At 38.9% G+C, this 18247-nt stretch overlaps 1 protein-coding gene across 1 annotated transcript in view; it reads right to left on the bottom strand.

Moving 5' to 3' along the window:
• The window catches only part of slit2 (slit homolog 2 (Drosophila)), a 430357-nt gene that overhangs the window by 25901 nt on the left and 386209 nt on the right, over positions 1 to 18247 (bottom strand). Inside the window, exons 29-32 of the mRNA XM_059988947.1 lie at positions 6231 to 6324; positions 2012 to 2149; positions 1385 to 1625; positions 281 to 411 (exon numbers count right to left, since the gene is read on the bottom strand). Of these exons, the coding sequence (XP_059844930.1) occupies positions 281 to 411; positions 1385 to 1625; positions 2012 to 2149; positions 6231 to 6324 (604 nt within the window). The remainder of the gene's footprint in view (positions 1 to 280; positions 412 to 1384; positions 1626 to 2011; positions 2150 to 6230; positions 6325 to 18247) is intronic.

Genomic DNA, 18247 nt, shown 5'->3' with positions numbered 1-18247 from the left:
CTATGAGATAGGTGCCTTATTCATGTCTCTCACTCCCATGAAGAAAGAAATTACAAAATACACTTCCCATTAAAAATCTCTTATCTGCATAATTTGATTATTTGCTATGCTGGTTCTAACATAATTGTTTGCATAATGCATCTTAATTTTTCTTTTTTTTGTAATTTATTTCTTTATTGAAGTTCATCATCAAACATTTCCACAAGATGTACTTCAGACATTGTACATATATATCATATATATATCACAAATCATGGAGCAGGCTGTGGATGTTACTCACCTGTAAATGGCAGATGCTGGATATATACCTGTGTCATAACTAACGCGTACACGCCCACGGAAGAGCTCCACAGCTATGTGATCATTGTCTCCTTTGTACAGCAAGATCCCATTGTCTTCATCTGTAGCAACCTGGGGGTTGTCAAGTAGAAATATCAGCTATTTGGTCTTCATTGAGATAGCACCCCTTAGAAACAAAAATGTAAGAAATGAAGGTCCCTACATGTGAATGTTTTCAACCAACTTAAAAGGCTTTAATGAATCCTTTTTCAAAAGTACAAATGTTTGTACTTAGCAGATATTTCAAAGCTTGTATGACAAATGTACAAAGCAGTGCTTCTAATTAAATGTAAATATTATTATTATACCAGAATGACAAGCTTCTACTTTGCCTGAATAAGTAACTTCAGATCCTATTGAGATTGTTTTCTCTACATTTTGCTCCACATAAGTCAATCATGATGGACGTGACTCAGAGGATAGCAGAACACTTACCAATGCACTCTCTTGATAAGTTGCAGATTTATTTGGCAATATTGATACTTGAGATCTGGGTGTTACTAAACCACACCTACGACCGTTAACTTAGGTAAACAGAAACACCCTAGCAGGAGTAGACCATGTCGCTCCTTGATCCTTTCTGTATTTCAGTGAGATCGCGATTCAGCTACATCACAGTTTTATCCAGCTCAGCTTCACGTCCCTTTGTACCCTTGGCTTACAAACACCTCTCCTGGTGATACAACTTGCTTCTAAGACAGTACACTGTAATGAAGGTGGATAGAAGTGCAGCCCTGATGCCTCAGTTAGTCTTTTGTCTATCAGACAATACCAAACTTGAAAGCAAAGTGGACTGTGAGGAAGAAGCAGAGTATTCATTTAGCTGCACCATGAGACCAGTTCTGACTTCACACGATTGGGAAAGATGAGGATTCTATAAAACAGATGTATTTTTAAAAATGCTGTTGAGGAACTGGAGTCCTGAATGTGTCCATTTGATAAACTTCTCAAGTAATAGTTACTTTTCAATGACTAAAATTTCATGTTTTTGAAACTACAGATATAGTGCTCAAATATTTGTGTAAGTGGGGTATATTTTCCTCACCTGGAGAGAGATATTGGGTTGTAGATGAACGTTTGGTGAAGGAATCTGTAGGTAAGAATCTCTGTTCACGAAGTTCACACTGACTAATGTTTCACACTTGGCGCCCTCGTATCCAGGTAAGCACTGGCAAACAGGCTCATTTCCAATCTCAATGCACTGCGCTCCATTCTGGCATTCAAAATGATCACAGGGACTGGTGCGTGGCAAAACCATCGGTGGGGCCACTTCACAAAACAATCCACTGAAAGTGAGCAAATCAAGAAATTAGTGCTCCAGCATTTTAAAAATGCTGTACGCATAACCAATCAACAGTCCAAGACTGAACATTTACTGAGCCATCAGGCATTCAGGCACATCAGAAGTGTTTGGAAAGCAGAGTATAGAAGCTACAAAACCTTGGACATCTGAAAAATATATTGAAAGTATGATGTGCCCTGGGTAAACTGTTGCAAAAGTTTACCATACACAGAGATCAGCATAGCATGCACAATAGAAAAAGCATGGCAAAACCATGTGTTCAAAAGCCTTTCCATCACACCCTTTATCAATTTTCAACTCACAGACAAGTGTGCATTGCACTTTAGGAAAATCCTTTATATTTCTTGTGTGAGTTGCGCCCAGACCTACCTGTAGCCTTCTGGACAAATGCAGGTATACCCATTGACTGCATCGATACACTGTGCATTGTTTCTACACTTGTTCTCCTGACAGTCATCATAGTCGATGTCACAATGTTCACCAACATAGCCTGGTGTGCACTCACATCTGTAAGAGAGAAAGTGTACTCCAAAATAGAAAATGCAGGTAAAATATCCAACATAAGTTTTCTTTGAAAAGGCACATCTCTATTTCATTCTTTTGTATCATGTTTGAGTAGATTTTAGTTATTTTCCAAAGAAATCCAGGTTATACGACTCTGAAGTTCCATGGTGCGAAAGCCATTTTTTTTAAAAGATTCACCATCGAAGGAATAGATACAATAATTCCAATTAGAAAAGCAGACAATCTTCCAGACCTACAAATTTAAAGGGGAAACAGGTTTTGCTGGACTACTTTCAGATTGAGTATATTATGGTTATGTAGTACCATCATAAACTCTATAATTTCTGTTTAAATGTTTTTGTATTCCTTCACTGGAAGGTTAGCAATGTTCGCTCTGAATACAGATTGGCCTCAAAATCTGTGGGGACGTTGTAATGCTGCCGGCAGTATGTGTGGTGTATATCATGCACAACAAGTCTGCATGCATTGGCACGCAGAAGTTATTATGTACCTGCAGGCTGATAGGAAATACTACGGACAGCACCTGCCCTGAGCTGGATTCTATCCAAACTACAATGTTTTATCATCAGAATGGTGGCGAACATAAACCACTTATTTAATAATCGTACACCTTTCAACCATAATACAGGTGAGAGTTGCATCCTTCAACAAAAGATTCAAAATCACTTTTCATGCAAGGTTCCATTTGATATATTGTGATTCAAATTTATATTTATATGCAAAGAAACTCATTACAAGTTAAAGTACCATATTGCGGCATCAGCACATTGTGCTCTCTCCAAAATCTATTCCTTTAAAGTCTCCGAAATTTTGGAGACTGGGTTTGAGTATACTAATGCTATAGTTTAAAATAATTATCAATACCACCTGAAATGTAGGCAAAAACTTTTAATCCAAAACTCTCACCAACTCCCTTGAAATGCTGAGATATTTCATAGGTACCAGCTTGCCATGCATGTTAATCTACTCTGCAAAGTCCATCTTATCTTTAGACATAAGACATAGGAGCAGAATTAAGTCATTTGCCCCACCAAGTCTGCTCTGCCATTTCATCATGACTGATCCATTTTCCTCTCAACCCCATAACCTTTCACGCCCCCACTAATCAAGAACCTATCAACCTCCACCTTAGATGCACCCAATGACCTGGCCTCTACAGCTACCTGTACCAACAAATCCTACAAATTCAGCACCATCTGGCTAAAGGAATTCTTGCTCATCCCTTTTCAAAATGGATGCCACTCTATTTTGAATCTGTGCCCTTTGGTCCCGCACCAAAGGAAACATCTTCATCATATCCACTCTATCTAGGCCTTGCAACATTTGATAGGCTTCAATGAGATCCCCCCCCCCCCATTCTTCTAAATTCCAGTAAATACAAACCCAGAGCCTTCAATCACTGTTCAAATGATAAAGCTTTCATTCCCAGAATCATTCTTGAGAACCTCCTCTGGTATCTCTCCAATGTCAGCACATCCTTTCTTAAATAAGAGGCCCAAAACTCCTCATAATGCTCCAAGTGAGGCCTCACCAGTGCCTTACACAGCCTAAACATTAACTCCTTGCTTCTGTATTCTAGTCCACTTGAAATGAGGCAAACATTGCATTTGCCTTTCTTACCACTGAATCAACCTGCAGATTAACTTTCAGGGAATATTGCATGAGGACTTCCTGACCATACACTTCTCAAAACTGTAGCCATCAATTTCATCATCCAAATTGTTAACATACAATGTAAAAAGAAGTGGTCCCAACACAGACCCCAGTGGAACACCTCTGGTCAACAGCATCTAGCCAGAAAAGGCTCCCATTATCCCCACTCTTGGCCTCCTGCCAATAAGCTAATGCTCTATCCATGCTGGTATCTTCCCTGTAATACCATGGGCTTTTATCTTATTTAGCAGGCCCATATGCAGCATCATGCAAAAAAGCACCTGAAAATCCAAGTGCACAGCATTCACCAATTCTCCTTTGTCTATCCTGCTTGTTATTTCTTCAAAGATTTCTAACAGATTTTACCTTAAGGAAACTATACTAACCATGGCCTAGTTTGTACCCTAAACCACAATCAACTCCAACATCTTCCCAACCACTGAGGTTAGGTTAATTGACCTATCATTCCTTTTCTCTGCCTAGTGGAGCAACATTTACAATTTTCCAGTGCTCCACAAAAGTGCCAGAATCTTTCAGATTCTTGAAAGATCATTCCTAATCCCTCCACAATCTCTTCAGCTACCTCTTTTAGAACCTTGGGGTGTAGTCTATCAGGTCCAGGTGACTTATCTACCTTTAGACTATTCATTTTCTCAACCACCATCTCCCTAGCAACAGCAATTGCACTCACTTCTGCCCCTTGACCTGTCTGAACTTCTGGCATACTTCTAGTGTTTACCACAGAGAAGAATGTCGCAAAATACTTATTCAGTTTGTCCGTCATTTCCTTGTCCCCCATTACTATCTCACCACAGTCCAATATCTACACTTGCCTCTCTATTGCTCGTTATATGTCTGAATAAACTTTTGGTATAATTTTTGATATTATTAGCTAGTTTATCTTTATATTTCATCTTTTCTCCCATTATGTTTTTTTTAGTTGCCTTCTGTTCTTCCTTTAAAAATTTCCCAGTCTTCTAACTTCACACTAATTTTTGCTCTACTATATGCCTTCTCTTTATAGGGCAATAGGATAGCATTTATTTTTAGAAGGGGTCAATATATGTTTTTTAATTTTGTCCTACTTTTATCTTCAATTCCTTAGGATACCAAACTCAATTATATAGTTTCTGGACAAATCTGAAAACCTTGAACAGACTAGAGATTAAAGTATGAGAGCTTTGGCTTTCTGGTTCAATTACCGACCATGTTTTTACATTGATACACTAAGTTTTTCATTAAGATTGACTTTTAATGTTGTACCTATCATTACAGTCCGTCAGCTTTCATAAAAGCTGCAATGAAGGCTTTAAAATGTTGTTTGTTCACACAACTTATATCTCATATTGCTGTGTTATTTAACAAATATGATCAAGGAAAAGAAATTTAAAGGAGAGAATGAATTTTAAGCTTTTATCAGACCTGGATTGTACATTATTTGATGCTTTCTCCAATTCTCTATATTGGCATTGAGGCAATGGAGGTAATGAAAAATGATTTACAAAGATGATTAAAATTCTGGGAAGTCAGAATAATCAGGAAAGATTGAATAGGCTATTATTTATTACACTGGATATGGAAAAACTAAAAAGTTGCCTGGTAGCAGTCCTTAAAATTACAAAGGTTCTTGATACAAAGAATAAGGCAGACTAATAAATGATGAATTGTGGAAAAATTGCTTCACTAGGAGACTACTGAAAATAAGAAACTTTCTATTACATGGAGTTGTTTAAGGAAGTATGTAATGGGAAGTTTGTTAACTATGTGAAGACGACAGAAATACAAGTGCACATTGACAGAATATAGTACATGGAGACTCTTAGTGACACACATAGACTGAAAGCCATTCTTCTATTGACAACCTATGTAACATTGTGAAAGAAAACCAAAAGAGAATAAAGTTCCATAAACTCACTATAATTCTTTAAAATGAGAAGGTACACAAAGGTTTGAAACTCAGTATATTCAGTATTTCATCTATTTTCAAGGCTTTAAATACAATGCAACTATAAATGTAAGCATGAAATGGCCCTGCTACGATATGTATGTGGTACAGCTTATATGTGTGTGTGGCAGACCAGTAAGTTCGAGAGATCTCTTTTTAATCATTCGTCACAGTAGGTATAAGCTCACTCCCATGCATGTGATGGGACTCCTCTGTGTCAGACTCATTTGTTAGCAAGCAGCTCAGAGGCTGGCTGTGCTACACTCAGGAAACTTCTGTGGCTGCCAACATAAAATAGCAATGGCCAAAATCTGTCCCAAGGTGTCTCCTCCTTTCTTGTAGCATGTAAATGTCTAATGTAAATGTAAATTTTGTAGATTCTTCATTTTCTCTGGTCAACAGAGGAATTACATTGTGACCAAAAATTGACAGCTCTGTCATCCAACAAATAATCCCTCTACGTACTTGAATCCCTTGACAGTCATGATACATTTGGAGTCGTGCTGGCAGGCGTTCAGCTCCGGGGCACAGAAATCCAGTTTCTCTTCACATAGTTCACCTATGACAAAATGAGAAAAAGGCTACAAATTTATCCCCCCACAGTTGCAATGAGACTTAAAATTAACGACAGTGTAACAGAAAATAGATCTAAATTATTGTGTGGAAACTATGAGCTCTAAATCTTAAGCAGAAAAAAGCTGAGAAATTCTCCATCTTTCTTAAAGCTGCTGATAGAGTTGACGTGATGAATGGTTTCATTATACGGAACAAAATACTGAATGTTTTTCTTTGTTGATCTTCCCTAGGTGATTCCTGAAAGGACCATGTTATTCAATCATGTGAAAAACGATGGATTGCACCAAAGCCAGACAACACCTGCACTCCCAATAGATGGGGCTGAGGTACAAGCCACTAAATGTGTTTATTCTCCAGTATATACCAAATTTCCCAGTTATTTAAAACTAAATGGGTGATCAATTCAATTTTCAACTGAGGAAAGCAATGCAAATGTCTGCTTTCATTGTATTATCTACATCGTTTTGTGAACTGTCATGGTAAACAGATGAAGCCACTGACTTAGTTACAGTAACACACGCCGAGGTATTCAGTGCTCTTCTTTCTCCTTGCCATTCCCTACAAGCAGATCAGGTGTTTGCACCATTGGATCGACTTCCTGTCAAACTATTCCAGATTTATTCAACAGTACTTCATTCAATATCACTCGTTTAATTTATATTCTTTTTCTGCAATGGAGTCTAAGTGATCTATCAAGGTCATATTAAGTAAATAACTGCTAAGAATTATTATTCTGTGCATGTCATTCTTAAACTGTCCAAAGAGGACATTCTCCCTGGATCTGCATTTTCAAGTCGATCTGGAGCCTGGCTGAAACTGACTTTGGATTTGGGTGGTGTTGGAATCTACTTGCATAGCCTTTTCAGAGTCAAGGAGAACTTGCTTCCACTCTGATTTTATAGATTCAGATGTGATTAATGATGCCAACTTGAGACCTACAGATCTGTCCGGGGTAGGGCAGGAGATGTGTGATGGTACAGGAGGTTGTGTTGTTCAGTCTGTGCTCCTTCATTTGGTCTTTTGTCAGCTCCCACTGAAAAAACTCAAGGTGCTGATCACCATCCCAGAAACTCCTTTTCTATTTTGAACCAGGGATTTCCATGAGTTCGAGGACAATGTTATATTTTAAGGAAACTTTGAAAACATCCTCAACCTATTTCCATTATTTTTGCCATCTTGTTGTTTAGTGTGACGGCGTGAGGAGTCGAGAGTCAGACACTCAAATGATGAAGCCTGCCACGGGAGCTAGCTGGGTGGGATTAAATTCTCAGTGAAGGGGACATTGGTCTGGGAAAGGTTACTGGCATTGATTCACCTGTTCTGCTATGGTTTGGGAAGATTTTGTGCAGAATGTATTGGAGATACCTCTCCAACATTCATCATCAGAATGGACTACACCATATCAAACATGATTGAAGGCCAAGAAAGCTGAATTGCTGTAATGTATTCCCAGTGCAAATCTTGCTAGAGACACAAGAGGTTGCAGGTGCCGGAAACTGGAGCAATAAAAATTTGCAAGAAGATGTCAATGGGTTGAGCAGTGGAGGAAAGGAACTCTGTATCAGGGCACCTTGCTGGATTCTGCTGAATATGTAGGAACAACAAGAAACTAAAATCCCTCTCTGACTCCTGCGCTGTTCTATCATCCGCAGTTTCTGTCTTCTCTCCTTTGATGTGGCTATACATTTGCATATCAATTTATTTCAGTTCTATTAAAACACACTTGCCATCTCACTTGTCCCAGTGAAGGGTCCTCATCATGAAACACTGGATCAGTTTCTCTGTCCCTGATGTTCAATATGTGTTATGAGATCTACTCAAGCAAGGAGAGGGGGGAGAACTATGCCAATGACCTTTCAAAGAAGGTAACACATTCCACATCAAGCTTCCTTCGCATAAAAGGCATGAGAGAACAGACAAGAGGTGTGTTTGAAAACAGGTAATTGTTCTATGTACAATAAAATATATGTGTTGCATACAGAAATAAAAATGGAAGTATTGCCAGTTGTCACAAGTAAATTTTCTGAAATCTTTTTTCAACTAACTTATGTTAATTTTTCAAATAAAGAAAACAAACAAATTAAAACTGAAATCTCATTTGTTTTCACAAGAGGTCTTGGGTTCAAAGGGTCAGGGGTGGGATTACCTGCCTCATTCCTCTGCGGCATATTCTTGACCATGGTGAGAGCAAGAACACCACTCACCATAATGGTTCAAAGGAGACTGGTCTAAGGACGCAGATGGGGATCAAAGTCTGAATTAATTTAACATTTTTGTTTTTGCAATATCCCTTTCTTATACGACACAGGGTCAGCACTGAGAAATTTTTCACAGGAAGAATTCTGACACCTCTTTCTCTCCTGGCTGGATCACAACTTACGGCCAACTATCAAGAGATGTAAACTAACTCCAAAACTTCACTCATCCTACCCTGCGGACTACAACGGGGCAACATCTGGACAAAATACTGGAAACACAGAAGCAAAAAAGCTGAAGGAACTCAGCAAGTCAGTCAGCATACACAGAGGGGAATAAATGGTCAAAGTTTTGGGCCAAAACCCTACACCGGGACTGGAAAGGGAGGTGGAAGAAGTCAGACTCAGAAAAAGGGAGGGGAGATGGGGGTGTGAGAAAGGAGTCTGTTGTATATTTAATATTTCAGTAATACTTTAGTAATATTTTGATGTATTGTTTAATTAAGCATTCTTGGTTGCTTACATAATTCATTGCGGGTTATATGTAAAGACATGTGAATGGCATATGTCATTACGGAACCTCGTCATTTCTCCATTGCATCGTAAGTGAGTGTCTCACTAAAAGTGAAAACAAAACACCTGCCTATGGTGCTTTTCTTTCGATTAGTTTTGGAGCTACACAACATAACAGTGGTGATGAAGTATTTTAAAAACGAACCTGACATGACTACCTACCTGTTGAAGCACGGCACGACGTTTGAGTTTAATAAAAAACAGTGAGACACATAAGTTGAGAAAAAGCGCAGCGAGGTGCTTAAGTAAAAAAAAGGTAGAAGACAGACAAATTCACAGGTTCATAAACAGTCAGTACTTATAGTAATAATCATAAATTTAAAAAGCAAAAAAGGCTACCTACATTGGAACATTCACTTGTTTGATTGCAAAAGGGATAACTGGATATCGTATTTGGGTGAATTGAACAGCATTTAAAGCAAATGAAACAGCCAATGAAAAGTGAGTGGCAGTTTTGCTGAATTCATTGAGTTTAAAGGCATACAGTTTACTTAGAAGTTTAACTGCTCCAGCCAAACCAGCTGAAATGAGCTTTGTTAACATTGTGAAAGTAGTATAGGAACATTAACCATTTTTGATTGCAGAATGCTTTAGATTTCATAAGTGGAATCAAAAGGAAGGGGAGTCCATTTCAGCAAATGTGGCTGAATTGAAGAGATTGTCCGATAATTGCCAGTTCAATGATGAGCTTACAGATGCACTGAGAGATCATTTAGATTGTGGGGTCTTACAAGAAAGCATTCAAAAACAGCTTCTAACTGAAACGCAACTCACATTTTAATTGCTGCATCACTGGAAACAGTAAACAGAGAGTCAGTTGAATTGCAGTCAGAGATGAAAGTGAGTGTGAACAAAATTGCTGCATCTGAACAGAAACTTGTCTGGCTGAACAAATTATGTTACTGTTGTTGCAGGAGCTCACATACACCAGACCAATGCAGATATAAATGCAAAACTTGCAGAAAGTGCATCAAAGTAGGACACATACAAAGAGCCTGTTGGCTAAACAAAAATAAATGTACTGCGCAGGGGACAGACAGAAAGAGGTAGAACGTCCATCTAGTTCCTTATACCATTCATGATAAAGAAGCCAGTGAGTTAAATTGCTTGGATGCTGAAGGAATTCCTTTCAAGGTTGAGTGGAACACCAATTCACCGGTAGTTAAAGTGATTGGTCTGACAGAATTTAGTGACTTTAAGGTCATCAGCAACCCTGTACTGAAAGTTGGTTAATACCCTCTGCCCAAGGTAGAGGGTATCTTTGTAAACCTTTCAGCAGGGAAACACTTCAGCAAAGTGGACTTAGCTGAGGGCTGCCTACAGATAGAGGTGGAAGATGATTCCAAAGTGCTTCTCACCATAAACACTCACAAGGGGCTTTGCTGCTATAATAGACTTAATTTTGGAGTTGCATCTGCACCTGCACTTTGGCAGAAAGGTATGGACCAGGTTCTGCAAGGCTGCCCAGGAACACCTTATTACCTGGATGGCATCATTGTTACTAGTAAGGATGACATTGAACATCTCCAAATTCTCAAGACAGTGCCAAAAAGATTAGAAGATTATGGGCTCAGAGCATAACAATTGTGCATTCTTTAAACCAAGCATCACTTACTGAGGTCATACTGTTGAAGCACAAGGATTACAAAAGTGTGCTATGAAAATTAAAGCTGTGCTGAATGCCCCAAGGCCAAAAGACGTGTCACAGTTTCAGTCCTTTTTAGGATTTGTCCATTTCTGTAGCAGGTTCATGCCAAACTTGAACTCCTTACTGCAGATCGGGAAGAAATGGTAATGGATGTCTTTTGCCTGTGATGCCTCACCTATGGTATAGGTGTAGTTATGACACGTGTTATGAGTGATGGAAGAGAACACCCTTAGCCTTTGCATCATGTTCCCTTATCACTGCAGAGAAAAATTACATACATATTAACAGAGAGACCTTGACGATGGCTCAACAGTGTTCAAGGATGGCACTGGAAAACTCCGCTCAGATTTGGGGCACAAAACATGTCAACTAGTACATGTATGGGAGAGAGTTTATCCTCATTAATGACCATCATTCACTTGTGTCCATTTTCAATCCACGGAAATATGTTCCACTAGTGGCAACAGCACAAACTAAGAAATGGGCTCTGTTTCTTGGAAAACTGAATTATAAGAATAAATTCAAGAGGACATTGAATCATGGCAATGCTGATGGGTTGTTCAGTTTACCCTTATAAAAGGAAATACCTGAAAATTTTACTGAAGAGGACACTCCTCTTGACGTATTCTCTCTAATATAAATTGAATGTCTCCCTGTTGTGGGAGAGATGAATTAAATGGAAACCAGGAAAAAAATCCACACTGTCTCAGGTTTTCATGGCCACCCAAAATGACTGGAATGTGCAGCAGAAACTCCAATTCCCCCATTTTCACCAGTGCCTGGGTGAACCTGACCTTAATGGGGGTTGGGGCTGAGTTGTTGTTGTACCATCCCAGCTGAGAGTTGCAATTTTGGAGGAGCTACATGTCGGACATCTAGGCATAGTCAAAATGAAAGCACTGGCTCAGAGCTTTGTCTGGTGGCCTGCAAAAGATCAGCAGATCGACCAGCTCGCCATGCACTGTCCAGGAAGTCAACAAGTCTAGAAGATTGCAAGAACAGTGCCTCTTCATCGTTGCGAATGGCCTGCTTTTCCCTGACAGAGGATTCATGTCAATTTTGTTGGACCACTTCTGGGCATAAATTTTTTGGTAGTAGTGGATGCAGCTACAAAGTGGTCAGAAGGGTTCCCAATGGCCTCCACTGCAGCCTCGCACACTATGATGTGTTGGGAAGCTTCTTCTCAAGGGATGGTGTACTAGAACACTTAATCAGTGACAATGGACCTCTGTCTGTTGTGGAACAATTTCAGTCATTCCTGATAATGAAAGGAATGACTGTACCATACCACCCAGCTACAAAGTAGCTTGATGGAAACGTTCCTCAAGAGTCTAAAGAATGCATTACAAGCAATGTCAGCAGAACACACCACACTGACACTGAATCAGAAGCTCGCCAATTTCCTCCTTGCCTATCGCAATATAACACACTCCAAACCAACCGCTCACCAGCCACACTGTTCCATGGTCGTCCCTTGCATCCATGCTTGGATTTCCTCAAACTAAATCTCAGAAGAGGATGCAGGACAAACAACTGGAGACAAATTGAGGGTGCCTCAAACAAGGAGGTTTGTCACTCCTGGATAAGCAGACCTGACTTAGGACTATAGAGGTGATCAAAAGTGGGTACTTGGAAAGATTAAGGATCAAGCTGGACCGTTCTCCAACATAGTGGAAATTGCATCTGATGTCACCTGGAGACGACGCATCAATAGTTGATGAGAGCAGAGTCAATTGTTCGAGAAAAAAGGTGTCCAGCACTGTCAGGACTACCTTCTGCAACCCTAGAGTTAACTCCTACAACTACCATGCAGGAGGCCCTAGAACCTTAGATTGTTTCACAGCCACAAATCTCTCCTGCCAAGCAGAGTGACCAAACCCCCACACCGTCCCCCTAGCACCCTCCCACCCCCATCAGGAAAGACATTATCCTACAAGAATAAGAAATTATCGATAGTGCTAAAATCTTTAGGCCTGAATGGGACAATTTTAAATTGACTATGCTGTGGATGTCTGTACAGTAGTTGTATTATATAGCATACTGTGTATTTAGTTGAGATACATTCTATATTAATTTGGATTTTATAGCTAAGCAGGGAGGATTATTGTGTATTTAATATTTCAGTAATATTATAGATATATTGTTTGATAATGCATTTTTTGCTGTTTACTTAATTAATTAGTAGTTATACGTGTAAGTATGTGAACGGCACATGGCATTTACACCATCACGTCATAAACAAGCATCTCGCTAAAATTAAGAACAAAGTACACATGTTATCCTGGCCTACCATGTTTTTCTTTCAGTTCAGTTTGGAATTATAAAACATTACAGAATACAAGCTGGAAGATGATAGGTGAAACCAGGTGACAGGGAAGGGAGATGGATGGGGGAGGGGAAAATGAAGAGAAAGGCTGGGAGGTGACAGATTGAAAAGAGCTAAAGAAGAAGGAATCTGATGGGAAAAAGGGAGGAGAAGGGGCACCAGAGGGAAGCAGCTGAGGAGAATAGAAGGGGTTAAGACAGAAGCCAGAATGGGAATGGAAAAAGCAACAAGGAAGATGGGAAGAGGAAAGAGAAGTTAGCGAAATGAATATTCATGCTGTCAGTTTGAAGGCTAACCATATGGAATATGAGGTGTTGCTCCTCCAGCCTGAGAGAGGCCTCATCGTGGCAGTGGAGGAGGCCATAGACCGACATGTTGGAGTGGGAATGGGATGTGGATTTAAAAAGGTTCGTCACCAAGAAATCCTGCCTATTCCTGATGGAGTGAAGGTGCTCAATACTTGAGATCACTTGCTCTGCAGAAATTTTGGGTCCTGATCCTTCAGTTCACTTTTCAAAAGAGTCTTTTGAAAGGTCACTTCCAGAATATTACAACATAGATTCTTTCTGATACTACGATCCAACATCCCTGTCAAGCAGTGGGCTCTTAATCTTACCAGTGGGCTGTGGAAAATAACTCACAGATGCTTCGTTGGCACTTCTGAAGCATTTTCATTCTTCACTAATGGCTCATGGTTGAAACTAATTTATGCATTTTTATGTAACAGGTATGATATATGCAGCATATCACTGCTACAAAATTTAAAGTGGTATTATTTCTACACGTATGAGAAGAAATCTGATGTTGGCTGCAGGGAATTTTTAAACTTGATTTTGCATCTTTAGTTGGGTGTTATTGAGTTTGATAAATGCACAGCTTCACTAAATCAGGGATAGAATGAGGTGATATTCCTTAATTATGTTTGTAATTAGGAAGTATGTGTATTAAATGAGAAATCACACTTCATATTTAGTCTGAAGTAAAAGAATCCAGAAGGAATAGATTCCAGGAAGCGTCTTGCAATGCTAAGGTAAAAAGGTTAACCACATGTCATTAGCATAATCTTCTGCTAATGCTGAATCCATTGTGCTCATTTTCCTTCCCAATCATGATCCAAATTAAGTTTTATATTGGTGGCAATATTAAAAACAAATTCCAAATTAAAGGGTGAAAAAGTGTAGTTTCATATGTGGCAAGTTGTGCCAATTAGCCCATACAATACTTGTGTTATTAGGCTTTGAGCTATGACCTATATCCTCTGAACAATCATGATTTGGTTCTCCTCTCTCTCCTGTGACAAGAAGAATCCTAAACAAAGTGAGTTGAAGTACTTTTTTCTCATTTCCCCCAACACTGATTGCTTAACGGACTTTTGACAGATGTTACACCCTGTTTAAGACCTAGAAATTCTCCCTCTGATGGAGCCTTCTGGCCTTTCACAGAAGCATATGGGAACCTATGAGACTTCCTTGGTACTCATTTCCAAACTCACTAACAGCTGTTATACTCAAGATTAACACTGTTGCTCAAAAAAATACAAAGTAATGAAGGGAAGGAATGGAAGAAAATAAAACTAAATATTGGAAAGACGATGTTGAATACCTATCTCAAGCATAAATATTTGGTCTTTATGAATGCATCATTACATATAACTGAAAGAAATTACCAGCAGGATAGTAATGACTATTCACTGGGAGCAGATAATTATTTGTTTGTTCTGCATCATGCAATGTAAGATTATTATCAAAAGTATTTTTTGGCATTAAGTGTCCACTAAGTTTTATTAATAGTAATTAATACACTAAAAAAACCTGATTTATTTAATACTTCCCAGGCTTGGCATTCAGGGTACTCCTTATCAAAGAGAAATATGTGTATAGTTACTGAAATTCTCCTCTGAAACAGTACCTGACCTAGAGTGACCCAATTTATTGAAATGTACTGATGTCAGCTATGTGTGAACTGAAGGAGCACAGCTCCTATCAGTGACCCTCATTTAACTTGAAAATAGAACAACTGGACTGTTTAAGGCAAGAGGCAGCATTTATTAAGTATGGACAGGTGCAGAAGGGAGCTTGTGATTCCACTCTCCCCTCATGACAGGACAGCTTGTTCATTTAACTCCATCCTTTGTCCAGACCATTATTTCTAGAAATAAATGCAGAGCCAAATCCAACTTCGTCCTCGGGGATTATTGTCCCAGCATCAGTGCTGTGACACATCAACTGAAAAATATTCATCGACTGATTTGGACTGGATTCCATTAAAAGAAACATTGAAGATGTCAGGAATATTTCAGTTGCTCACAATGAGATATGTGCCTTCCACTGTCAACTTATTTTCCAATGTGTTTCTTGGGATTATCAGTTTATTCTTGATTGTTCTGTACTTTTGTCTCTGTGCTTACTTTATCCCACATTCTCCCAGATTGTTTACTTTAACTGAATATAGTTTCTTTTGCCAGAGACAAATGTAATAATCTACATTAAATGACCAGCAGGCAACACAGGATGAGCTGCACCTTAAGATGCACCGGTTGTTTTTAGTATGCAATAAGGAACAAAATCTGCTATCTCATTAACCAAGGCAGCAGATCAATGTAACAGATACATCACAACTGCATCATATTTATCTATTTAACTAATCTAATGCGCAAGAAATTGCAAAGAGCTCATTAACAAGGAGTTGATACTGCCATAATAAAGAATAACTGTGTTTCTACATAAAATACTACTAGGAACTTGGAAGAATTTTTTGTTGCATTACAAAAATGAATTTCCAGTTACCCCTCAAAGCGAATTAGCTGAGGTTTTTCTGGAGACGCTCTGCTTGACTTGACTTCCTCATCTATCTCACCATAATGTTTTCAAAGAAGGGGAAATGGTAGTAGTGCAGCAGGGCGGTGGATCGAGGATGTGGGGTAGAAATCATGCACCTCGTTTGAAAGGAAACAGCAGGCGACAGGAAGAAGGAAAATATGATCCAACTCTAACAGATTGTGGAAAACAAAAAATGGGAGAAACAGACTAGGACTGACCTTTTTCCACCTCATTCAGATTAGCAGCTTGCAGTGACAAGAGACAGAGAAACAAGAGATTTTCTGAGTTTATTCTTTTGCAATACACTAGAACAATATAATTCAGCAGAAAAAATAATCAGTTTGGTAACTATTTAAAGTTCTCATTCATCCCTTTCTCTTTCTAGCTTTCTGATTAAATTCTGTCATTTTTTTTATATTAAAAGCTTCGGCCATTTTTAACAGAGTTCTTCCTGACAGGGGCACATGCTCCCCATGTAGATTGCAATCATTTTATCCTCATGCTGTCATTGCAGTGGTATAATTTATCAGTTAGTTTACATTTTCTCTATATTTAAATCCATTCCCCACACCATCTCCATTTTCCCCTTTCCTCCTGATAGCACTGAATGTCAATTAGATACAAATATATTACCTAACTCACCATTCTTTGAATGCATGAATATCTCATCAAGGAGCATCAGCAGAAGGTGGATGGCAGGAATCCACAGAATTTAGCTTTATTATGTTTTCCATTGATATCCATGCTGAAACCTTTCTTGCATGGTTTCCCTACGCCACGATTCTAATTGACTTTCCCTTTCCCCATTTACAGTGGAACAAAGTTAAACTGTAACCCATTAATTATAAATTTGCTGAGATTGGTAGCTTAAAGCAAACAAGAAGCCCAACCAACCTGAGGCTTTCCTGGCTGGTGAGCTATTGAAATAGTTGACTTCTATTTATTTATCATAATGACTAATTTATATCACTTTAATTAACCATTCTTCATTTGACAAGGTGGTAGAACTACATTGACAGTGTGTGAAAATTTTGACATAGTAAATTAAATGTATTCTTTTAGAGTTTGTGATAATGAGTGTGCTTAAATTGTGTTAGCAAATTACAGTAATAGTTTAGTAAATAAAATGAGTTGATTTAATGTAGTGGCAGACTTGAGTCATTAGGTTTTCTGACTTCAGTTCTAACCAGATGTCAGGAAATTCCATAGGTAATTGTTATTTCTTGTCTTGTTGATAGAACACCTAATGCCACAAAATGATTTGGCAATGCACATGTAACAGGTCCAAGCCAGTCACCAAGAAAGCAACACAACTGACAACACCCTCAGATCTGGTATAAACAGCTGTTGCTCTTTGTATTAACATCTGTACACAGCTGCATTGTACAGAGTAGCCTGGAGTTAATTGAGCTGCAGCTGTACTTAACAGCAAATGCTTGCATTTATATAATGCCTTTCATAGTAGTTTACAGGAGCTGTATCAGATAAAGTTGTCCAGGAGTTGTCCAAAATTTTGGTAGAGGTTTTAAAGGAGAATGGGGTAGAAAAGCAGAAACATGTGAGAAGGAACATCAAGAAAAGTGACTAGGTAGTTAAAGCACTGCTGCTAATGGTGGAACAATGGAAATTTGGGAAGGATAAGAAGCTACAAATAAAATGCTGTAGAATGTGGGAGAAGTGTACAGAAAGAGGGAAGGTTGGGGTGATGAGGAATTTGAGTACAAGGATGAGAAAGCTAAAGTCATGTTGCCACTGGACAGGGAGGTAATGTTGGTTGGTGAGCACTGGGCACTCACATATGTGTGAACGTGTGAATTATGAGCTCAAGTTTCCAGGGAATAAAAGCTTGGAGGGAAGTCAGAATATTACTTATATACTTCGGTTAGGGGTCACAAATCATTCATGAGGGTGCTGGCAGCAGGTGAGCTGAGGTAAACATAGAAATCAGTGACATTATAGTGTAGATGTGAAAATTAGTAATTTTAATGATGGAATTTGTAAGGGTTTGGAAGATCAGCTCAGGGTTAGATAATATACTAAGGCTGCACAGTCAGACTCAGCCTCTGACAGTGGCTCGAAACTGCTACTTCCTGAAGGAACGATTAATGACGTAATAACAGGAACCCTGGAGCTCAGCATGCTAAGTAGTACCTTAATTAGAGTCATAGAAAAGTACAACACAGAAACAGGCCCTTCAGCCCATCCAAACCACTTAAACTGCTTACTCCCATCGACTTGCACTGGGACCACAGCCTTCAATACTCCTAACATCCATATACCTATCCAAACTTCTCTAAAACGTTAAAATTGAGCTTGCATCCACCAATTGTGCTGGTAACTCATTC

This window comes from Hypanus sabinus, chromosome 14 (genome assembly GCF_030144855.1).
Source record: "Hypanus sabinus isolate sHypSab1 chromosome 14, sHypSab1.hap1, whole genome shotgun sequence".
Lineage (NCBI taxonomy): Eukaryota > Metazoa > Chordata > Chondrichthyes > Myliobatiformes > Dasyatidae > Hypanus > Hypanus sabinus.
This window is presented reverse-complemented; position numbering and strand designations above follow the sequence as displayed.